Source organism: Acipenser ruthenus, chromosome 20 (genome assembly GCF_902713425.1).
Source record: "Acipenser ruthenus chromosome 20, fAciRut3.2 maternal haplotype, whole genome shotgun sequence".
Taxonomy (NCBI): Eukaryota; Metazoa; Chordata; class Actinopteri; order Acipenseriformes; family Acipenseridae; genus Acipenser; species Acipenser ruthenus.
In genome coordinates, this window is record NC_081208.1 from 20,133,022 (window position 1) to 20,158,092 (window position 25,071).

The following is a 25,071-nucleotide window of genomic DNA, read 5'->3' on the forward strand; positions in this document are numbered from 1 at the left end:
CACGGAGGGGCTGGTTCATACTGATAGCTCTAATTCAGAATGTACCGTCACGGAGGGGGTGGTTCATACTGATAGCTCTAATTCAGAATGTACCGCCGCGGAGGGGGTGGTTCATACTGATATGTTGTTATTAGTACAGAGAATGGTTTTGCTGAGATGATTTCAGGTCATTAGACAGTATATGAAATACCTCTGCAGCCCTGCTAACTGCGTGCGGTCTGCCCCCCTGGTGGGTCTATCAGTTCCCTTGTGCTGTCAGCCACTGGGTTTGTGGAAATGTGTTTTCTGTTAGATGAGCCCCAGGGTTCCTGGGGAGTGGGAGTTGATTGTAAGTCTTCAGTGAAGCAGTCTTGCTGCTCGTGTGTTGAGTGTGATCAGAGGCACATTTTAATGAACTTCAAAGCTGGGAAAAAAATGGTTTGAGGGAAATGCATGAGAGAATGTTCAGTACATATAGCCTACACCACCCAGTGTAACAAACAGGTTCTGTTTGACTAGCAGATGGTGGAACAGGCAGCAGTTTAGGGACAAATACTCTCAAACAAACACTGCGCTAAATGCATTTGTGGCAAAAATGACTCCATGTTCGTATTCGTTCATATAACATAATTTATAAATGACTGTATCAAAATAATACCATGCTAAGGAAACCATAAATGCAACACACATTCTACTGTACAAAAGAGAGTTCTCCCACAAATAGATGTGATGGGTACCAGGTTTATTTTACTGTGATTAGGATTTCCAGCTAATTCAAAATTAATTCAAATAGTCGTTTCAACTTTGAAAGACTATTAAAACGTGACGAACACATCCGCGTCACGGCAGTGCGTCACAGTGGTTATCTTCAAAAGTTGTCAGAAGGTGGTATTATATGTTTCAGACTATGGAGGTTCTGTATTTTTTTCCTTTTGATTTTTTTTTCTGTGATCAGACTGGTTTAATTCTACAGAAAACCCCTTTCATCTTGTCCACTTTAATTTCTACTATCGTCAAAAAAGAAGCAGAAATATAGAGGAAAGCATTGTTCTTTATCTATGAATCAGGCTTGCAGGTAAAAAGCAACTTGGCACAAGAGCCCATTTGTACTTCAGGTTGGGGGTGTTTCTATAGACGTATTTCACTGTATGCATTAAATATAAAAAAGTGAGGAGAGCATGTTTGTCCTTGTTCTTGGTCATTGTTTTGATATGCAGTGAGACGACGCCTAATTTTCTGATTACAGTGCCAGCTAAATGGAGCATTAACACAGACAGCACAGCAGCAGGGCAGCGCGTCTGTATTCCAGCCGTGGCTCCTGAGAGTGGGGAGACAGTGTACCAGGGCACAGGAGCCCCGTGGCTTCTCAATAACCATCACAGGCTGGTACTGCTGCTGTCACGGGCACTGGCATTGGCACTCTACCCAATAACAACGAAACACGTTAAACTTGGGGTGAAAGATGAAGCCGAGGCTTTGAAATAGATCCTCTTACTGCCTCAGTACCCCTTAATAGAGTTTATATATTTGTACAATTATTTTGTACTGCACAATTATTATTATTTTTTTCCATACTTACATACTCTTTCTGACAACTTTATTTGGACCTGTAGCTAATATCAGGTCATCATTTCTCCTGACAACAGCCTTAACAGGATGTGGCATAGAATCCACAAGGGGCTGGAAGGATGGTAATCCATTCAGTCATTAATATTATTAAGCCTCTCTGACAGTCTTTGTCTATCATTAATTGTTTGCTGCCACAGCTGTCTTTTTTGGCAGCCACTTTTCCATTGTTTTGCCATTGCTGATACACTCTGCCTTCTAACAGAGATACTTTCCATTGCAAGTATTAGGCTCGTTGTTTCAGGCAGCAAGAACTGACCAATCCTGCCTTGATGTTCACCAAACATTTATCATACACTCCTAGCCTCCTATAGATGTTTCAGATTGCATTATAATTTGATAAACTATCGATTTTCAGTACAAATATTTTTAGACTTGTACTGTGCGGTTATTACTCAATTATGAGGTACTGTCTCTATTATCTCCATGGTCATCAGTATGGCTCTATACCCAACAAGGTTTGAAATACTGTGCGGTGCGCTGTGCTGAAGGAGGTATTGTCCTTCAGATGTTAAACTTAATGTCTCACACCAAGGACATCAAATAAACTGCCTTGATAAACTAAATTCTACCCTGACCCGTAGTCACTAGGCCCCACTGTTCTTAACTAAAGGATTTGATTGGATTGAAGACAGTGTGGGCATTTCATTTTGTTTAGCGCTTTGATTAAGTCTTTTCAAGTACAATTTACTTTCCTGTAGTAAAAGGAAAATAACTGAATTTATGTGGAAAATAACTGAAAATCGCTTTGTTCAACCCCAGATCATTTTATTTTAGGAACATTGTATTTACCCCTGTTTGTAATGCAGGGTAACTTGACCGCTTTGCCCTAGGTGCTGTGAATTTTGTCTTTTTCAGGGCAAGAAATAAAAGTAGATAATATTTATTTAGGTCCAGGTCAAACCATAAAGCCTGGACTGAAGAGGTACAATCAGCAGCCGCTTTCCTAATGGAATATTGGACTGGTAATAATGGACAGTAATTGATGCATTAGAGAACAGTAGTATTCAAAACCAAGACAGGACAAACGTGCAGACCCATCACAAACTCAATACGAGTATGTGCATTATTACACCGTGCGCAGTCATATCATATATGGATTGAGACAACTTCATTATTAAAGAGCAAGAATAAATCAGTGTTTCATTTGTTTTTTGCCATTTCTTATCAAAGAAAATACAAACGAAGGAGCTGTAGTTTTGAAGCATGTGAGGATCCAAATAGGGCACCAGGGATCAATAGACCAATGTATGTTTTAATTGAGTTTCTCAAAATAAAAGCCCTGGCGACCAATAATGGATTAATCGATTCATTCTTGAACCCTACTGGACTGTTTTTATGGCCACCTGGAACTGGCATGAAAAAACCCCCACTGAAAATAAACATCAGGCTAATGCTTATAAAAGTTGAGCACAGTAAAAGCATAGCAAAGTGTAATAAAGCATAGGTAAGCATTGGAAAGCCAAGAGAGTCGTAGTAAAATATATTAAAAAAAACATGCAAACTATGGTAAATTCATAATATAACCATGGTAAAAGCATAGGTAAACTGTACAATTTTCCAGGGTAAAGGTTTACGATAGGGAGTGATATCTGTTTACTCTTCCATGGGTAGCTGTACAGTAGTTTATAGGAAAGGAAAGGATGCTGTTCTCACACTTGCTGTGCAGTGGGAACATTGTGTGTTGTTGTGGAAATGCGTTTCTAACAAACAGATGGTGTGGATGGAGCTGCAGCCCTGCTAAGTGGCCCCCTCCTGTGCCTTTTCATTAGCCAGCCAGTGGGATAGCCAGCCTCTTGAGAGTCTTGGCAGGGTCATGGCTCAGTGGCCAGACAGTTATGGCTGGGGTTGTTAATACTGTATACTGTCGTCCATCAAGTGTCACGACAGATGGATAAATGCAGAATATATGTGGAATTTGATGCCCATTTGACCCCATTCAGTCTCTTTGCTCTAAATATGTTGATATCCCTGAATTCAGGCTGTACATCTATGTTAGATTAATCATTTAACCCTCTTAAGTCTACACATTTGCAACAAAAAGGTACACTGATATGGTATATATAGTCATCAATTATATTGAACCTTTGTACACATTTTCCATTGATTTTCATGTGCAGTATTCAAATAGCATCAAGGCATTTAATGAGCAATACCATTCAGTACCATGCTGTACCAATGACATTTATAAAGTGCTGTTAGACCTTCCACAGTAAACTGTCACGTGTTCTACTGTACTTTAGATAAGCCTTTCACTAATTCATTCACTGTTTTCAATACATTCTATTGCTTTCGTAATAGCCTGTTATCAGCATTTCACAATTGTATGATGTGACAGTCAGGAGGACTATACTATATAGTTACACAACGAAACAGCCGTTCTTGTAGCAACACTTCTTTTAACCCTTCATTTGCAAGGTTTTTGATGAACTGAACTCTGGTTATTGTCTTTTGACCTAAGATGGCTGCCATATTGGGGTCATGTTGTGTTTGGATGATAAAGACCTGATGCGTCGGGTAACTGACTTTGTACTCAGTACATTGCTATATTCTGTAATTCCTTTGGTCAAGTTTGACCGTTTGTATTTCACAAGAAAAAGGAACATTTTCATGCCAATTGTGTGTGTGTGTGTGTGTGTGTGTGTGTGTGTGTGTTTCAACACAGTACCAAAGTCTCATATCTCATAACCCATTTGAGGTGTGACTTTTAAATATGCTAAATGTTCTGGTGACCATAAAATTGACCACTGCTCTAATATAGCTGCCATATTGAGACTTTTGAAGTTTTACAGCAGCTGCATACTTTAAGTTATTGTCTTAATGTTTGCCACAGAGCTGTATTGTGATTCCATTAGCTGTGATTTTATTGATTTTAATAGATTTAGAAATGCTATGTCAATAATGTATCTAGAATACAAACATTTTAACACTGAGAACTGCTGCGTCCAGGGGTAATTGTAGCCTGCATTATGGATATCTTACTAATACTGTGAGTCAGATATATCTCCCTAGAGGTTTACAGTACTATTTAATTACAGAAGAGAGAAGAAAAAAGAGCCTGCTAATTATCCGAGGGATTAAGTATTGAGGGTGTGGTCCTCTGGAACAAATCCTGTGGACACATTTTAGTCTGCATCTGTTCAATTCCCTGACACCGTTTTAACCAAACTGTCTGCTATACTTCCCTCTGAACAAAGAGGGGGGGGGGGGGGGAAACAGTCAGAAGAGTGCACTGTATGCATTTCGGGCTCTGTTAAATATTAATAATAGTAATAATACTACAGTTTTTCATTGAAATTGTGTAATGTATTATTCAGCTATTGCCCCTTAGAGCCAGCAACAAAAAATATGCCCTTATTCCCCGTTATTACTGAATCTTTAAGGCAGTGGCCCAGCCTGGGTTGGGTCCACCTGGCCTCATCTGTTACCTGTCCAGTAGGGGTCACTGTTGGGTGGTGAGGTGAACCACCCTGAGTTGATATTTTTACCTGCATAATCTGTTAACTGACTTACAATTGGATTTTTGAATAGCGACACTCCAAAGATTGTAACTGGAGGCAGATTGGGGGTTAATTATCATAATTACAATAACAGCAGAATTGTTTGCTGAAGTTACAATTACAATATTTTATTCAATTAAAGTTAAATGATGCTGCAGTAACTACAACTATAATTACAATTAAAAAGAAAAAGATGAACAACTACACATTAACATGTTTACTCTGTTTATTCTTCATAACTAAGCAATAATCACCAGTACAAATACAGAAACATTCTATATAACTTTATTTATGTATTTATTTATTTTTAAATTTAGTAATCCTCAATTCTTTTTTTGTAGTTTTCTCGCCAATTTAATAGTGTCCAATTATTTCTGTTTAGCTCAGCTCACCGCTCCCACCCCCGCGCTGACTCGGGAGTGGCGAAGACGAGCACACGCTGTTCTCAGAAGCCTGTGTCGTCAGCCGACCGCTTTTTTTCACACTGCAGACTCACCATGCAGCCACCCAGAGCTACTGCGTCGGAGGACAATGCAGCTCTGGGCAGATTACAGGCAAGACCGCAGGCGCGCGGCCAGACTACAGGGGTTGCTGGTGTGCAGTGACACCCTGGCTGACCTAACCCTCCTTCTCCACCCGGGCGGCGCTTGACCAATTGTGCGCCGTCCCCAGGAGCTCCCGTCCTCTTTCGGCAAAGGAATAGCCTGGACTCGAACCGACGACGTCCAGACTATGGGGCGAGAGTGCTTTTACTGGATGCGCCACTTGGGAGCCCCCCTATAACTTATTTATTTTAAATGGGGTCTCCAAAAGTGGTTAAATACAAGAATAATGATCAAATGACAAATAAATGTGTAATTGATCTGTAATCGATCAATGACAGCATACAGTATAATTACTATTACGCAGGTGTGCCAAGGTTAAAATACAGTTACAGTCGCATTGTAGTTGCAGTTAGTTAGGAATTGCACAATAACATTTCAACTCTAAGTTTCTGAAACTAGCCTGCATAAATTGACCTGAAAGTAATGTAACAATGTTTAATCTGAAGCCTAATTCAAAATAATTAAAAAAAAAAATCAATACAGGTTATAATGTTTGAACTGATAAAATAAATGTTGGTGGTAAATGAGGGGCTTCCCGTGGCTCACCAAGTTAAAGTATTGCTGTGTCACGCTCCAGGTGAGTCATGAAAACATGGTTTGAATCCTGCTGGTGCCAAGTTGCTGATCCTGGTTGGGGAGAACATTAGTGTAGGGAGAACTGCACCCCACAAGACCAGAGGAGACTTGTTGGGCTGGTCCCTCACTTCCAGGGTTTAGTAGTTGGCACATCTGTTGCTTAAGTTTCAACAAGTGAAAAGTTCTCCCCTTCAGTTCTCCTGATCGGTAAATGGACTGATGCAGCGAGACATTCGAATTGGGCAGCAGACATATATCAAAATTAGTACAGAAGGTAAGAAATATTTTTTATTTTTTATTTTTTATAAAAGCCTTGACCATCACTCCTTTTGATTAACGTGTTTGTGATGAGCGACCTTGAGACGTCATTCTGTCATAATGACTCTCAACTGTAGAATTCTGTCTGTCCCTGCAGGCCATTAGCGCACACTACACAAAGGTGACTAGGCCTTCCTAATCAATACGACATACAAGAAAAAAAAACTCCCCGAAAGTAAATTGCTGCCTGTTCCTCCAAAGAATGTGCTTCTAATCTGAGCTCCATTTTTATTGGCTTCTGTGTGATCGCGCTATCGGCTGACCTTGTTCTAATCACAGAAGGAATGTTGATGAAAGCCCAGTCAGCAGATTGGACTATTAGACCTGTTATCAGGACATGAAAAGAAAGGCTGGCTTTGATTTGAGTTGCGAGTATATGATTATACGTGTGCCAGGTCACACCCTGGTGACTTGAGGAATACAACCTCCGACTGGAGCGAGTGTTTGCTTTAAAGAAAAAAGAGCGTTGTCCTGTCATTAGACTAGAGCGTGTGGACATTCAGACAGGGCTGTGCCAGGCATTGGACCCCGCCCTTCCTCCCACATCCAAATTAGCAGGGATGACACTTCAGAAAACAGCTTCCTGAAGTGTCATCCCTTTCAGGCAAGGTATTTCAATTACATGTTTATACCTCTCCTGTTGCTAAATGCCCACAAGTTATTTTTATGTCATGCTATAAAAGTTAATGACCAGATTTTTTTTTTTTTTTCCCCTCGTTGTGACCACAGAAATACATTCTGTTGCTAAGCATCCTGCATATCATTTGAACTCAATTTTTACAATCCTTGATGCCAAATATTTCAAGATGGAAGTAAATATTGATAAAAATTTTGACTTGGATGACAATATTTTAATAGAGGATTTAAAAAAACATGTCTGAAGAATGCAGTTCTCTACAGTACAGCGAGCTTCGTACTGCCTTGTAAGAAATAACAGATTACTGTCCAGTACCTTCAAATGTGTTCGGGTATCTAGTTTTGATATCTTCTTTATAGCAAATGTAAACATTTGTGGCATAAAGCCAATGGGCTTGTTTAAAATTTTCAGAATATACAGTAGCACAGCGTACAGAACACTGCAATGTGTGTGTTTTACAGTGTAATAGACGTGTGTGTGTGTTTACAGTGTAATAGACGTGTGTGTGTGTGTTTACAGTGTAATAGACGTGTGTGTGTGTGTGTGTTTACAGTGTAATAGACGTGTGTGTGTGTGTGTGTTTACAGTGTAATAGGCTGTGTAGCAAAATATATGTAATTAACACTACTGTGATAAATGCAGTATCTTTCACTTTATTAAAAAAAACAAATCTGGTTTTATTGATTGTTTTGCCAGGTTATTGGTGAATCCCAGGTTCAGCTTATTGTCTGTATTTATGCTCAGTACAACTAAAGTGCTATTAATGGGGTTTGACTGTATTTGAAGTGATACGATTCAGAGTTACCATATTTAGCAAGGTTCTTTACCTCAATTTGCTGGTATATATCCCCAACCAATTCCACTGGTGCTTACTGACATAAAGATACTCTGTCTTATCTAGCCAATGTAATATATGCCTATGTCATTTGAGGTTGATTAAGTAGCTTATTTATTATGACTGCCTGTATGCCTTTCTTTGCACTTACCCTTTGATAAATAGGCGCTTATGTGTTGCAGTGTACACTGCTGTTTGAATTGGAGGCTCTTGCATCATAGGAAATAAAAAAGTACATGTGGTGGGCTGGGACTTCTGCGACAAACCAAATGTAAAACAAAAAGGCTTTCCCAGTGTCTTCAGAGATGGAAAACTATTTCCTGTTGAAACATTGGTATAAGAATTTGACTAAGTTTCCTTTTAGGTTTACAGAATAGTAACAACCGCAAAAAGACGTATTAATTTGTCTGCGTTGTATAAAGCGGGTGTCTTTTTGGCTGGAAGTTTCTGCGTCGTCTATTAATTATTATTTTTAGTTTTTGGTAACCTGTGTTGCCTAGTAACAGTGAATGTTCTTTGCTCCCTGCCACAGATGCTTGGAGATCATTTTAACTGTACTTCAGTGGTTATAAACATGCACATGTTGCCCTTTTTAAAAAATATTTTTTACTTGACTCTTGGGTGGTGGGGGTTAATGAAGTAGCCTACTTGGCAGTAGATTTTTCACTGGCTTCATCACTCGGGACAAAAAAAAAAACCCTCCACCATGGTATACACTCATGATTTCCTCAGTGGTGTTTCAAATCCCCAAGGCTTAATGCTTTCATTTTTTGCCAGAGGAAAAACTTCACAAACTGAGCAAGGCAGCCCAGAGATTCATGAGATGTACCGTAGACTAACAAAAACAGATTCCGTTCTGCTCAGAATATTACACACAGTAAATAGCACACAAAATAAATAAGAAGTAACTGATATAATTCCTGTCAAGAGTCCTCAGTGGCCTAGCTATTAAAAGACCCTGAGCTTGAAGTGCAAGGAGACTCCTGCAAGCTGGTTTCGAATCCTGTTCGCATTGAGGTTCTGTTCTTGGCTAGGGGCCCACGCTGGCCTTACATTCCCACAGGTCAGGGAGGGAAATCCCTTTACTGAACCCTACTGATTAAACACCCCAGGAGGAGACGACCCTGGCTGGACCCTCGTCTCAAGGGTTCTGCAGCTTGTTAACATCATATTTGCTTGAATATGATAAATTGATTAAAAAATATATATATATATATATATATATATATATATATATATATATATATATATAAACGAGCTGACTGAACGAAATTAACTTGACTGGATGTAAATATATATATATATATAATATATATATATATATATATATTTTCCAGTCAAGTTAATTTCGTTCAGTCAGCTCGTTTGTCCTATCCTCCATACCACAGTCATATAATTGCCATTTTTGCCTGTCTGGTGTCCAAACAACATTATCTTTCAGTAAGGGAAATGATGATGTTTGTTAGTGCAGATTCAATTATCTTTCTCATGGAGCTCATGTGTACAGTAGTAATTCATATAACCGGTATCAGCTTGAATTTTATCACTGCTGACCGAATTCTCTGCAACACGATAATTCCTCAAATTAAAGATAATTGGATTCGATTTGAGAGGATCACTCAAGACAAGCTAGCAACAGAAATTGATGAAACAGACACCATCGACAGTTAAAAAATCCAGGACACTGAAAACATTCTTGTGAATATACTGTAGCTCAACTCCCCAGCCTCTCCTCAATATATAGTATAGGACTCAATCCCAGGGCAGTTACTTTACTGGACTGGAGGCAACATGCAGAATAGCAATGCTGGACTTGAACTGCCCAAACATGTAAATAATTAATCAACTATTTAAAGCTTAAAAAAAAAAAAGATTACATTGGCAGTGAACCACCCTCCAGAGCCAAATGCTTTGGCAGCCAGAGTAAATTTGAAATGGCAGCATGTGGTTATATTTTAGCATTGACTTAGCATTCTAGCATGAGAATACTTTGGAATAGATGGTTAAAATAGGAGCTAGAACTCGGAGGCACAGAGCTGTGGTGTCCTGAAACATTTTGTTCTCAGGATAAAAACCTGCCAGTTCAGACTTATTTGGCTATAATCCAATAATAATATATTGCTGCTTTAAAGAGAAACTTTGTATGTGTATGTGACAAATTAAAGTTATGTTAACTATTGTATTCTTGATTAAAAATACTTGGTATATCAGTATCTGTTTCAGTCATCACATTCTTGGGTCTTTTTAAAACTCGGAAGTTAAAAGCACCCCAGTGGCCTCTGTAGAGCTCTCAAACATGTCTTCTCTAAGTACTGCTGGTACACCAGAGTGTAACCATTAACCTGTAAAACTATAGACTTATAAATAAGAAGGAAGTCACACATGAGTTTTGAATGTTCATATTGCACTACAGTTCATATGCATTTATACCGTTAACAGCACCCATGCATATTGTATTTTGTGTTTGTTGGGGGAGGGGGTTGTGAGTTGTTGGTTAATTGGGAACTGTTCATACAGTATTATTAACAGTGTACATTGTATTTATTAAAATGTTGTACTGTTCTGCAGGGACCAGCACTACTAGATTTCTGGGGAGGTTATTGGTGAAAACAAGTGTATGGTGGTTATTATTGTGTTTTTTTCCTGTTGAAATAAAGACTAAAAAGCTGCTTGTTTTTTTCCTGACAGGAATCTGTATAAAGTGTGGGAAGGGGGTGTATGGAGCGAGTCAGGCCTGCCAGGCAATGGGAAACCTCTATCACACCAACTGCTTCACCTGCTGCTCCTGCGGTGAGTACATCCGCTGCTGCTGCTCACTGACTGATTGACTACCGGGCCGTTCCTCAATAAAGAGCCCCCACGATGAACTAGGGTTGGACCATACGGAAATTGTCCCTGATAATCTGACATGACTATATCTGCATGAAATGATTATCAGTCGTGTTAAGAAATTCCACAGATGTGGTATTACTTAAATCCATTGCTGGAGTGTTTGCAGGGGGACAAGTTAATGGTTACACTCTAGTGTACCAGATGTACTTAAGACATGACCGTGAGAGCTCTGTTGTGGCCATTGGGGTGCCTTTATACTTCTAAAAATTCCCCAGCATGTGATGACTGAAACAGAAAGAGATATGCAAGGTGAATCTAAACAATCTAAAGAACAAGAAATGAAATGTAGCCAAGTTGGTCTTTAATGAGCACACAATAGACTTTTTACATGAGCCGGATCTCCAGCAATTCCTAGATAGACACTAGATAATTTATTCTTACTGAAAGATTTGAAATTCCCCCTGAGCTGCAGCCAGCTGGTGTCTGCTGTGGTTTCAGCCTAATCAGCTGCTGGCTGCTCACTGCAAGGGAACACGCCTGAGGCTGTTGCTGGAGGGCTGCGGACAGAATCTGTCTCCAAAACATTGTCAGGAAAATGGCTGCTCTGGCGGAAAGGCCCCATGACCTGGGCAACTCTGGTTCAAAAGTCAATACAGGTAGTAAATCGTAAACCGAGTGCCCATTCTGGAGTTTAAGGTAGTCTAATGTTAATTAGATAACAAATACATTTCTTGCTTTTGAAAAACTACTGAAAACTAATTTTGTAGACCTTTTTTCAGACTTATTGAAAGTCTACTGACTTTTATAATTGACTTATTTTTTAAGTTAATATCCATGGCTTTTTATTACTGTTTTGAAGTACTCCTGTCTGTGTGTGTTTCCAATGGGGTTGCCAGGACACCTGTACAAATCACTAAAACTAAAAGGAGGCTGCTGCAGCTTTAAAAGTATAACATCTTAAAATCTAAAATAAACCGTCTTCTGTATATCCAAAAAGTTAAAAGTGTAGCAGTGTAAATATTATTATTTGTTTATTTAGCAGACGTCTTTATCCACAGAGACTACAGAGACTAGGGTGTGAGAACTATGCATCAGCTGCAGAGTCACTTACAACTACGTCTCACCCGAAAGACAGAGCACAAGGAGGTTAAGTGACTTGCTTAGGGTCACACAATGAGTCAGTGGCTGAGGTGGGATTTGAACCGGGGACCTCCTGGTTACAAGCCCTTCTCTTTAACCACTGGACCAAACAGCCTCCTATATACAATACAATACAATACAATACAATACAATAAAATACAATGTTTCGAAGAGTAAATGGCTTGTAGCTAATAGCACTTTCAAAACAATTGGCTTTGTTACACCCTAGACTCAGGCGTGACTAAACACACTCTTTGTGAAACCGGCATGTCTTCAGGTGCTCTACAATGTCTTATCATTATCATCCCCCCCCCCGCCAACCCCTCCCCCTGCTGGAGTTTCCCTGCGCTACAGTCCCTGAGCTGAAGGTCATGTTTGTGTTTGTGGTACAGATGCGAGGAATGCTGTCCCCCAGCACTCACAAGGGCCTTAAATCAGACAGGAGGGACTGATTGTACCAGGGCTGCTTATCACAGAGGCATGCTTGGCCTGAGTCCTAGGTAAACAGGAGGACATTCCTTCACATTTTAAAATGAAGAAAGGGCTCGTGAGGATCAGCCATTTAGCACATCCCACATGAGCTGTCGTTAAAGACATGGCATAGGCGCTGCGTTTACTTAGGAACCGAGTGTTATCAACTCCTTGAGTTTTAGTTTAACTAACTCGGCACTGAATGGGTCTTGTTTTCAGCAATAGAAAATTACCTGGGAGGAAGCTGTTTTGTTGCTATTTTTTTCAAGAGATTTCATATTCGACAATATTGAAAAATGGATACTGTAAAACCCTTTAGATGTCTATACAATCTCACATTAGCAGTTTCTCATTTGACAAAGTGTTTTTTTTTTTATATATATATTTTTTTTATTATTATTTAAATTTAACTTTTAATTTGACTTCTTATGCAGCAGGTATGAGAACCCCACCTGAACCACCGTACTGACTTGCTGTTCTTTGGAAAGTTTATGTGGAGTCAAGTGGGGCCCTAATAACATTTTTTATAAAGGTTTTAAATAGTGGTAGCCAAGGTTTAAAAGTCAGTGTTCTTACTTATAACTGGCATCAGGGTCATTCCAGCTCAAGTGTGCCAACAGCAGTGTCCCCCACCTGGGTTTGAACCCACGACCCTCCGGTCAAGAGTCCAGAGCCCTAACCACTACTCCACACTGCTGCCCTGCTGCCCTTTTGCATGCACACAACCCCTACACTGGCACCAGTTTCTCCATCACGTGTGGGTTGTGTATCAGCACCCACAAATGGAGGAAACGTCTCCCCAGAATCAAGCCTGCTTGAGCTGGAATGACCAATTTATAATTATCACTGCCCCAATTTTTCTGTGCAGAATATCTTTTGGTTCTTTGTCTGCTATAGAGCAGGGGTGGCCAAAGCTGTTCCTTCTATGCCTGGTCTTTGTCCCAGCACTGTTCTAAATTGTTTAATTGAACCAATTACACCTCCATCCAGACCCTGAAGTAGGTAATTATATCATTTTACCAGTTAAACCTGGCCCTCCAGGACTGTGATTGGGCACCCCTGCTATAGTTCATGCATTTGGCTAATCACCTAATCCCTTCCTGTGCTGTAGGTCTTATTTCAGTTGAACAATCTGAGTCTGACCTAGAGTGTAAAAAGTAGTTGGGTACCAGGAAGCAACAAGCAGTGAAAATGCTGCCAGCGTTAATACGAGAAATCCTTGGTTATCTCTACTTTATTAGTTTCTAAAAGGGATATAAATTCCTTCCTGCTGTTACCACGAGTGACCTTAGGATTGTAAATGGATGCTGTTGGCATACCTTCCCTTATCTAGTTAAATTCACAGATTAAACGTTTGCGAGTATAATTTGAAAAAATCTGTGCCTGCTTGCTTTACAGTGAGCCAGTGATATTGAACACCTCCCACCCTCTCCGCTCTCTTGTTAGAAATCCACGGCTTAATACATTCTCCTTGGCATCTCTTAATAACAGGGGTTCAGGCCATTATTTCCAGTCGAGACGTCTGCAGGTACTAAACAGGCTTTGTTAGTTTAGAGATGGGGAGTGTCTGACAAGGGAGACTGCTCTGTGTCCTCTTGGCTCTGGCTGGGTCCTGGCAAGTGGTTCAGGAAGGGATACAGGGGTCTTTGCTGGGGCCTGAAACGCAGGCACTTCTTTACAATTGGAAACACTAGCTGCTTTTTATCTCCCTAATTCACGTCTTATGGGATTTCTGCATAGCGCACACTGCCACCAGTGCCATGGCCAAATGTTTTAACTGCACATTCTGGGATTTTGATTTTTTAAAATATTACTGTGCCACCTTTTAAAATTAGTTTTAAAAAAAACAGACCAGGGCTTGAATCTGGCTCTTTATTTTTTTCATGCCAAAGGCACTTGCCACAGCAGCAAGGAGTCATGTTCGTAGGAACCTGATGTCTTGGAGCAGCCTAACCAACATGACTTTCTCTGCTACTGTGGCACCTCTTCTGAAAGTTCCCCATAGTAAAGTATTGTAAAACATTGATAAGAATTGTAAAAGCAGCTACTGGGTTGAATTGCAGCCACTTCATTCATTTATTTATTTATGTGTGTATTTATTTATTTATTTATTTATTTGTTTGTTTGTTTGTTTGTTTATTAATTTTGTTTACCATTAGTTTGGTTTATCATTTCAAAGATGTATGGTGATGACGCTGCAGGTGGAGAAAAAAAGTTCACCGGTTGGATCAATCAAATGCAAACTTTCTGCTACTTCTGCTGAGCTTGAGTTATTGCAGTGTTGCAGGGTTCCCCTGCACAGTATGTTGCTTGAATGCACTTGAAAAGAAGAGATGGGGTGGCAGGTCACAGCCAGACAGCTATCTCCCTGGGTGACCTGAGGCACAGCATTGCAGCTTCTTGTTCCTCATTTCCACTGCGGTCACAATGAGGGAAGATTTATGACACAAGATAGGAGCCATTTTCATTCCTTTACTACAATTCACTCCTTGTGAATTTAGTCCCTATGAAAGGTGAGGGACTGAATGTGGCTCCAGGCAAGCTAAGCCACACAGCCCCCCTTAAGAGATACTGATTTTAATATGGGGCTTTACTACACAAAGAATGAACTTGTAGAACCTTAACAATCATCAATACGTTCTCTGATCCTGAACAGCAATGGTGTAGATCATATCAATATTAAAGCAGCAATATTGTGGCATTGAATGACTTTATATCACTATAGTAAAAGCACAGCCGCGTGGCGCGCAGCGTGAGTCATACTGTAAGGAGAGCGCAGGTTTGCGTCTTGGCTTTGTGAAGTTGCTGGTCTTTGTTGGGGATTCCAGAGGAAACATTGCATTGGATTTGGTGCTCCCCCGGGTTAGGGAGGCAAAACTGGAAAGGACTGTTTCTCATCGTGTCACAACAGACCCTACTGGCCAGGCGCCTAGTGAGCTCAGATGGACACCTGCAGAGCTGTCCTTTATCCTCTAGAGGCTGGTGGCTTGCTGACATCTGCTCTTGAGTTCCTGGGTGTAGAAGAGGAAGCTGGCTCGGTCGTGGGATCTGTGTGGGGAATTGCTGCGGTGACATTCTAAATTTGGGAGAAAATCAGGGATAAAATAATCTGGCACTCTAAATTAAAAAAAAAAAAAAAAAATCCTCCCTGGCCGTTGGGCTGCTGGGATGAGGAGGAAGGAACTGAATTTAGTGGACAAATAGATTTCATCTAGTTGAGCTGCAGAATTTCACAGAATCCGACATAACACCAGCTAAAAACGTATCGTTCAGGGACGAAAATAACTGGAGCCATGCCGTCCTGTCTTCCATTCTCATGGTATATTATCTCTTTAATAATAACATCTAATGTGAGCCACGTATGTAGAAATTTAATTAAACTACTGTACTTATTAATAACCAAATGAAAATTGTTTGTATTTCAAGTGCTGCGCTTGTCTTGCGCTTGAGTGGATGAAACTCTCATGTATAAATGGTGAACGCAACCCAGTGTCTGGGGCTCAGGTACATCCTACTGAGACCGGAGTTAGCTGCTCTGTTTGTACTCTATTACTACAATAAACTATGCCTTTTTTATTGTTTTTTACTACCGTTATACATTAGTGGTGTGTGCTTTCTTACACAGCTGAACCTTGAGTTAAGCCACGCACATTCATCCCTGGCTAATCGCACAGGGGAGCTGGCAAAGGCCTTGCCTCTACTCAGCTGACAAGGGAAGAGCAGTCCTGTCAGAAACAATGCTGCTATTGTACCTGCCTGCCAAGGGGGGGCCGGTTCTCTGGATCAAAAGTCAGACCTGTGCAGAGTTCTTGATTGGAGGGCTTAACTTTTCTTAATGAAGTTTCATTTTAATGAATAGTTTTATAGAAGTAGAAATAGGCTTTGTTTTTTGTAGTGTTTTTTTTTTTATTATTATTTTACAAATTTAGTCCACAGTAAATGACTAAAAACACTGGCTAATACAGTTAGCTTTAACTAAGGTGCAAGTTATCTACTGATGCATTATAATCCTGATGTGAAGGACCACCCCTTCTTCCAGTCCTGGGCCTCTCCCAAACTAGTTGTCCTAAATCGTGCCAGATTCTGATTTATGCTTCTGTCTTAATCACCAGTGAAACAAGTTTAACTGAGTCATAAGGAAAAAAATCTGCATTTATGCGGTAAATTAATAAATGCCAACACTGTAAATTGACTTTCTGTGTAGTAATAGGGCCCCAAATTAGCTTCAAATGTCATTTTAATTGCACCATAAATCTACTTTATGCTGTTTGCTGTCGTTCAAAGTGGTTCTTGGGTCTGTTCCTTCAATATTGATCTAGTACCAGTCTTCTATTTAATCTGTCTTTACCTGTCATTGAGCTTGTCTGGATAATCCTAAATGCTAAATGCAAAGAAGTTGAATGTCTTTTAGGAGAAAAGGAACATATGAAACAGTGTTTCCTTTGGGTTTAACGCAGGATTTGAACTTACAGCGCTGTTGCAGGATAAATGAGCTTCACCAGAATCCCACCTTTTAAAGTATATTCCTGAAACGTATGGAGTAGGTGTCTTCAAATGAAATGTTTTGGATCTAGTTCTGCCATATTCATATATAACGTAGGCTACTTCAGCCAGAGGGTGCCAGCAACATCTACACCACTGCTGTGTTTTGCCAGCAAAACAAAAGGAAACTTGTTCCTGCTTCTGTAAAGACACTTTGGCTGATCCAGCCGAAGTTACATCAACGGCAGGCAGCTAGAACAGAAAAGCAGCTCCTCAACTCGGCAGAAAGCATCTTGACACAGACTTGCATGTGAAATAAAAGTTCCGGTACACCAGCTTTTGCAGGCTTCTAGCTTGCGATACCACCTTTTGCTTGGAAGTGTTTTAATGGTAAATAAAGCTATAAGCAACGCCGTGGCAAAGGAGCGCGAGTGAAGCGTCTTTACCACAGTGTGGGCCTCTCCCTGCTCGCAGTGCCAGAAGCACCAGGCTCGGCTGCAGTTGAATAGTGCAAGCCAGTGACCTCAGGCAGAAGGAATGCTCCTGTTTGCACAGCGCCTCTTTTGAGGAGCAAACTGTTGTTCGAATGAATGTGTACTGCTTTGTGTCTATCTTCCTGCGCAGTTTGCCGGACATGGTGACATTTTGAATGGTTGAGGCAGGAAAATGGTACACTGTAAACACAATGCAGTCTCTTGTATGTAGTGTCTTGCATGTATTTATTTGTTTAATTTAGTAATGTAAGTAACCAAAATGAAAAAGTGAGTTTCCATTTAACACACACACACACACACATTTGAATTCATTAACGGTGCATGAGACTCCAGTCGTCTTTCTTGGCCAGCACAATCCCCGGATCTCAATCTAATTGACCGTCTGTGGGATGAAATTGAATGCCATATTTCTGTACTTTTTATGCAGATGCAACAAATACTGGATTTATTGATTATTGATTGCCATGGCTTTTTATTTGCAAACCTCAATGAAACATTCATTGAGCGATTTGATCACCCTGGTGCCCTATTCGAGCCTCACAGGTATATTACTAACATGCATGTTTTAAGTTATATTTTAATACTTTTGTGAAGAGGCTACAGTACCCCTTTTGCTTCTTATTTTTTAGTAGGATTTCTTAATGCATATATTATATTACTGTGTATAATAATATGCACATGCATGTTTTCAGTTGTGTTTGAATAATCGTGTTCTCCGTGCATTGATTTATTGCTGTTTACCAGTCCAATATTTGATTAAGAAATCGGATGCTGCACCTCTAGTTCTTTACTACATATTTTTTGATAACATAACGTATAGACACAAGCTTCCTTGTGACATGCTACTTGCAGCAGCAGGAGGTTATAAACTCCGCTCGGAGTAAAAATAAAAAATTATATTTTCAAAATAGTGTAACATTTATCAGGAAAAAAAACCTAGAGAGTGGAATATTAAATATGTAACAAATACAGGGTAAAAATGACCTGTGAGTACTTCCTAAGTGCAGTAAGGTGTTTTGGCTGTGTCTGGTTGCTACGATTGTCCAGTCAGTTACAGGTTCAAAGCAATCCCTGCAGGCTGTATTGGACTTAAAGACTTTCCGCTGGACTTCTATTGGGATCAATACACATTGTAATTTATAAGGCTACAGGTAGGCACTGTGTGGATCTTGCTTTGTTGAATTGGATTCCACTGCTGGCATTGGCGTACGGACTTAACCCTTTAAAGCCTGAAATGGGCTTTCTTTGTGTATTACATGATTGCATTTGTAAGCTCAACATACCAAACTCGCACAGTACCTAAAGCAAAATTGGGTCAAAAAGAAGTATTTTGATGTGTTGAGTTTGGACAGATACCTGGTCAAATGTTGTTTGAAATGTATTCAGAGTCCATGGGGTCTATCTTATTAACACCTACAGTAGCTAAACAAGTGTGTCCCTTGTTTATAAGCCAATGTGATGGGGGGGGGGGATATCAGCTTAATTTCTTAATTGTTGTTTGAATTTTGTAAGAATATTCTAACACGATTGAAAGACATTGCATGTCTACCAGCTGGTTTCACAGACCCTGATTAGTGCTAATCTTGGACTACCCAATGTTGCTTTAGGTACTGTGCCCTGAGATGAGTGCTAATCAGGGTCTGTGAAACCAGCTGTACTGTATGCTCATAGTGAATGTAACACTCACTAGCCCCCTCTATGATGCCAACCGTACCATCTGTCTCTTCAATCAAAAAGTGCCTGCTTTTGGTTTTCTGTTTTAACTCAACCTTTGAATTCTCTTTACAGGGCGAAGGTTAAGGGGAAAGGCATTCTACAACGTCAATGGCAAAGTTTACTGTGAAGAAGATTTCTTGGTAAGTATTATTATTATGATTATTATTATTATGATGATGATTATTATTTAGTAGTAGTATTCATGGAGTATTTTTTTTGTGTAGTGCTCATGAAAAAGAACAACGGCATCTTTACAGAAGTTGTTTTATTAATGGAATTAACCATACCACTCCCCTCCCTTGTCAACACCATATAAATACAGTAATCCTTCTCTTGAAAGACATCCATTGAAATAAAATACCGTGCTCAATCTTTTTACAAATTGATTAAATTCCTGGCAGGGACAGTAAATTGTCATACACTGTACTGTCCTGTGTAGGAGTCCTCTACTCTTCCACAACTGTAAATATGCGACAAGGCATGCAACAAGGCTGTAGTGTGCGGGCAGCATGTGTGTAAGAATTGGTGGGTTAAGTAGATTTTTGGTTTGGCCGTAATAAAAAAAAGTGTGCTGTAACCCACCCTTCTCCCTGGAAACTGAACTTGTGGGCACAGGTAGATATTCGTTAGTGGCACAGTAGATATGTTTCTTTTGTTCTCTGTCAACCCCAATCTGCAATTGAGCCCCTCTCTGTCTGCTGAACATTGTGCTTTTGAAGCAGCATTTCTACTCTGCGCAGTTCCCAGTCCAGGCTGACCGCTCGTAGACCAGTGTGCTAATAGACCAGCAGTGTGGGGGCCAGCGCTTTGTGAACATACACTGCCTAGCCACTTTGATAGGTGCATTATTGTCTTGCAGGTAGTCCTCTCCATCAAGGTACAAGTGCAGCATTGCTGAGTTGTTAGACATAAGCATTTGTTCGGCCTTCCAGAGTAATCAAGGGACCCAAGGTGTTCCAGGAAAACATTTGTCACCTCAGTGCGATGCCAATTCAAATTGGGTAGACAGGTCCTAATAAAGTGGCCAGGCAGTGTATGTCAAACGCTTTCCACATGCATACAGTAGGTAGGGCCCGGTCATCAACTTCTCTGTGGTGCTAATAGTTCTGATTGTTCCCCTGCGCAGGGAATATAGAGGAGGCTGCCATACCTACGTATGTCACACTTCACATGTCTTGCATATATCTGGAGAACTGTTATCCAATTGTGATCAATTTTGCGTTGCTATTTCTGATTGTATACTCTTCTGTACATACTGTTGATATATTTCCTGGTCATCAACCTTTTTTTCATATTAACAGTTTGCAGCCGTGGGGGGTGGTGGCTGTTACTACTGACGGTGGCTGTTAATACTTATTTTGGCACCATCTTCGTCTTCCTTCTGGATTTGACAGCAAAGTGAACAGAGTGGGAGTATTTCCTGCAGTCAGTTTCCCCTAAAATAAACACTGTTAACTTATGCAGTGGCTGTTGTGCCATAAGCAGCGCCCCCCCCCCCCCTCCCCCTCCCTCATTCTAATCAGTAACTAAGTGAACGCTGGGGCTCCACCACTTATCAAATGGCAGCCAGATGGTATGTCTGCAGTGCTTTTTGTAACAGGATTGCAGAATTAGCTGTCTGGGATCCATTGTTAATCTGCCGCTGCTGCCCACTCAGACAGGACGTCCACCTGCTCCTAGATAGCTCGAAGGGCACGACCTCAGGAAATGGATTGGCCAGATGGTTCATGCAGAACGACCCACCAAGGGACTGCTGCTTGAGTTGCACAACTCCCTTAGGGTTTTTCTCATTTTTTTTAAATTTGTTTAGGGGGTGAAAACAATTGCTAGACATAGAATAACAGTGGAAGGGATTGGCAAACGGTAGACTACTACAGTAGCCCAAGTGTCATTCTTAAATGTTTTTGTTTTATTTTTTAAGGTTACTGAACAATGTAAAATGTATTTGTTATAGTGTGCCTGAAACAAACTGGTCCAAACAGTTGCAGATCTAATCAAGTGCACCATTTAAATTTCACCAATCCTGCCCTTTTACCTGCTTTTAAAGACAAAAATACTCAAACAGTGTTAGAGATGGTGGTTTTCGCAAGGTCCCCATTTATCTAATGTTTTAAACAATGTCAGTATTCAGATCCACCACCAGTTTAGATCAATTGTATGGACCTCGGTGTATTTATTTGAAAAAAATACTTCAAAAAAACTGCTCCAATGCTAACATGTGTTTAGAATTGTGTAGGCAAGGCATACAAGCAATCCTGACATTTACTTTGAAATGTAGGCTACTACCCCAAAGACAGCTGGTTCAGAAGAGAAGCCCTTCAGTAAGATGTTTGTTGAAAGTGCTTTCTTTTGTTTTTAGAGTTTCTTTCTTATATTTACAGGATCTTTTTTTGGCTAGGGCCTTCCAACACTAAAGAAGGCACTGGCTGAAACGTTTGTCTACTTTTTTTTTTCTTTTAATTTAGTAGTTGCCAATTGATTTTTACCCCGTTTTTCTCCCAATTTGAAATAGCCAATTATTTTAGGCTCAGCTCACCGCTACCACCCCCGTGAAGACGAACACACGCTGTCCTCCGAAGCGTGTACCGTCCGCCGACCGCTTCTTTTCACTCTGCAGGCTCACCATGCAGCCACCTCAGAGCTACAGCGTCGGAGGACAACGCAGCTCTGGGCAGCTTGCAGGCAAGCCCGCAGGCGCCCGGCCAGTCCACGGGTCGCTGGTGTGCGGTGAGCCGAGGACACCCTGGCCGACCTAAGCCCTCCCCACCCGGGCGATGCTCGGCCAATTGTGCGCCGCCCCCTGGGAGCTCCCGTCCACGGTCAGCAGTGGAATAGCCTGGACTCGAACTGGTGACCTCCAGGCTATAGCGCGCATCCTGCACTCCACGCGGAGGGCATTTACTGGATGCGCCACTCGGGAGCCCCTTAAACGTTTGTCTGCTTGACTTGGTTCTGATAGTTTAACCTTAGAACTCTGATTGAGTGTTTTTAGGTAAAGGCTAGTCATTATGTTCACAAAACTTTGAACTGTTTCGAAGAGTGTTAGTAATCATATCTGTAGTTGGCGTGTGTTTTGAAACATGGTAATAAACTCCAAACCCCACAAATGCAGAGCCTGGTTTAAAATAGAAAGCAGGCTTTCAGACTCTCTTTGAGCAAAGCACATTACATGGGTTACATCGTAAAACCACCCCACCACAATGTGACTGCTTGAGAGATGCCCAGGACAGAACAGCAGGCAGTGTTGAGGTGTAGTCGCTTGTTTGACTCTATTTATCGCTATTGCCCCTAGCCTTTCATGAGCACTAAATTCACATACTCCAATATATATTTTATACACATAAATATGCAGTACTGTATCCTTATGTTAATAAATACCTCATAATAAAAGCTAGTGACAGACTTGTAACTAGTGGCTTTGACTTCTTCCACAGTCCAGTGATTGTGTGGTTTTTTTTTTTTCTTTTTGTTCCCCTCCAGTATTCTGGGTTCCAGCAAACAGCAGACAAGTGCTTCGTGTGTGGCCACCTCATAATGGAAACGGTAAGCAAAGAAAAATGTCACCCATTCCACGCTGTAGCAGGACAGATAGGAGGGCAGCCTGCTCTTCAGCAGGTTAACTGGAATTCACGCGCAAAGGGCCATGTTCATAAAGCAACTACCACCTGGACAGAAAACCGTCACGTTCAATAACTTAAACCTGGGTTCATTTCGGTGCTTCCACTTGCACCTTTGTTGTTTCTTGCTAGTTTTGTAACAAACAGTAGTTTGGTTTTCATTTTACAAAAAAAAAAAAAAAAAAAAAGGTCAAACCTAGCAAAGTTCTGTACACAATGAGTCTGAAGTTTCTAAAGGCAAATGTGAAATGAGACCATCTGATTACCCCCCAGAGTGACATAATACAGAACATTTCAATAGACTTTGCTATTAGGGGGTGGCCTTACTACTGAAGGTACATAGAAATTATTGGCACAAATCATCAAGTACTTTAAATAATTTAAAAGAAGTACAACTATATATATATATATATATATAATATATATATATATATATATATATATATTTAATAAAGCATTAAACCAGAACACAAGTTGTATTTATGTAATTTGATTCATTACATTTAGACTTAACATTTGCTAGGTAAAAGTGCTCCAACAATTATTAAAAAAATAAATAAATAAGGGAGAGGGAGCGATTAACCTTGGAGTATTAGGGGTCTAGTTTCTATGATGTTCAGGAATAATCCTGGCATGTGGACAAATTTCATGTTTATCTCACACTCACTTTTAGTAGTCCTTGCTACTAAGTCAAATCCCCATATTTGCAAACACAAGCCTCCTGAATTGGCAGCCTCTTGTGCAAGTGTTACAAAATGTACGATTCAAATACCAAATGGAGAGTATAGAGCTTGAACTGGCCCAGAGACAGACCTTCGTGTTGTAATCCTTTTTTAATTGGATCCAATTAAAAAGGCTAACAGAGTGTTTCGTTATAATCAAGAGAGGTTATGTCTAGGTTGTGTAATGCTTTGGTGAGGCAGTTCTGGTCACTGCATTAACAAAAGGACCTTGGAGAGAACCCAACGAAAAGCAACCAAACTAATCCCAGGGCTTGAGCTATAAAGATTGGCTGAGGAAACTGAATTTATTTAGCTTACAAGATATAGAGGGGGACTTGATTGAAGGCTTTACAATCTTTAAAAGATGGGAGTAGGTTAACCCTAGTGAGTTATTTTAAGAGGGATCCTTTAGGAACCAACACGCCAATGTTTCGAGATGAACCAGCTACTAGGAACCGGATGAGCACTGATGGGTCGAAGGAACTACTCTCATTCTTGTGTTGTTCAGATGTGCCGGCTGGATATGAAAGTGTGTGTGTGTGAGTGTTGCTGTGCTAATGAGGTGCGCTCTTTCTCTTCAGATTCTGCAGGCCCTAGGGAAGGCCTACCACCCTGGCTGTTTCCGCTGTGTGGTTTGTAACGAGGGCTTAGACGGGGTTCCTTTCACGGTCGACATGGAGAACAACATCTACTGCGTCAAGGACTATCACACGTAAGGTGGCGCAGGTTTTTTTTTCTCATGGGAGTTTATTTTATAAACCCTTCTCAAGCTGGGGGTACGCAGTTTGTGATGCAATTTGCCAGTGACAGAGATGGATCTGGTAATAAGACATAGTGGAAAGCTGCGAAGGTTTATTGCCATTTAGTTCCTAAGACATTTAACCCTTTCATCATGGCATGTGGGGACCGATATAAAAAGATATGGGGACAAATGGAAGACACAAATGCACGATGACCTCACATGAGGATGCCATTTTTTTCCTCCCCATTATAAAGCAATGGGGGAAAAAAATTGAAAAAAATGGTCAGTGAAAATTATATTTGTTATGTGTCCAAAACTACATTTTTTTCAACTATTTTTAATATTTCATGCATAAAATGCATTACATACATGTTTGCTATAACATGTGTTTCCACAAAAGGCACATTCAGAATGTACATAGCGAACAGAAGTGCAAGACAGGTCAGATTTATGGAATTATTTTGTTAGCTGCTTGTTAAAGCACGGTTGTGATTCCCTGTTCTTTGTCTTTCCAGAGTTTTTGCACCCAAGTGCGCGTCGTGTAACCAGCCCATCCTGCCTGCACAGGTACTGTACCCACTGTCTTCCTGTCGTTTTATTATTTTTTTAAATGACTCCAGTCTCTTAAAATGCCCTGCAGAGAGATGTGACCATTCCTCAATGATTATTGAACTCCTTTTAGTTGGAGGTGGAAGTGTGTGCTACATGTAGCAGGTGCTTCTATCTTGAGGTGTTTGAATTCTAGCAGGCTCTGGCAGCCAGTACCTCTCTCCCCATTG

The 25,071-nt window shown here is 40.5% G+C and overlaps 1 protein-coding gene across 1 annotated transcript in view; it reads left to right on the forward strand.

Annotated features, from left to right (window-relative positions):
• The window catches only part of LOC117425390 (Wilms tumor protein 1-interacting protein homolog), a 37,858-nt gene that overhangs the window by 5,621 nt on the left and 7,166 nt on the right, over window positions 1-25,071 (forward strand). Inside the window, exons 2-6 of the mRNA XM_034042284.3 lie at window positions 10,765-10,866; window positions 19,284-19,351; window positions 22,692-22,754; window positions 24,132-24,262; window positions 24,808-24,859. Coding sequence (XP_033898175.3) covers window positions 10,765-10,866; window positions 19,284-19,351; window positions 22,692-22,754; window positions 24,132-24,262; window positions 24,808-24,859 — 416 coding nt within the window. The remainder of the gene's footprint in view (window positions 1-10,764; window positions 10,867-19,283; window positions 19,352-22,691; window positions 22,755-24,131; window positions 24,263-24,807; window positions 24,860-25,071) is intronic.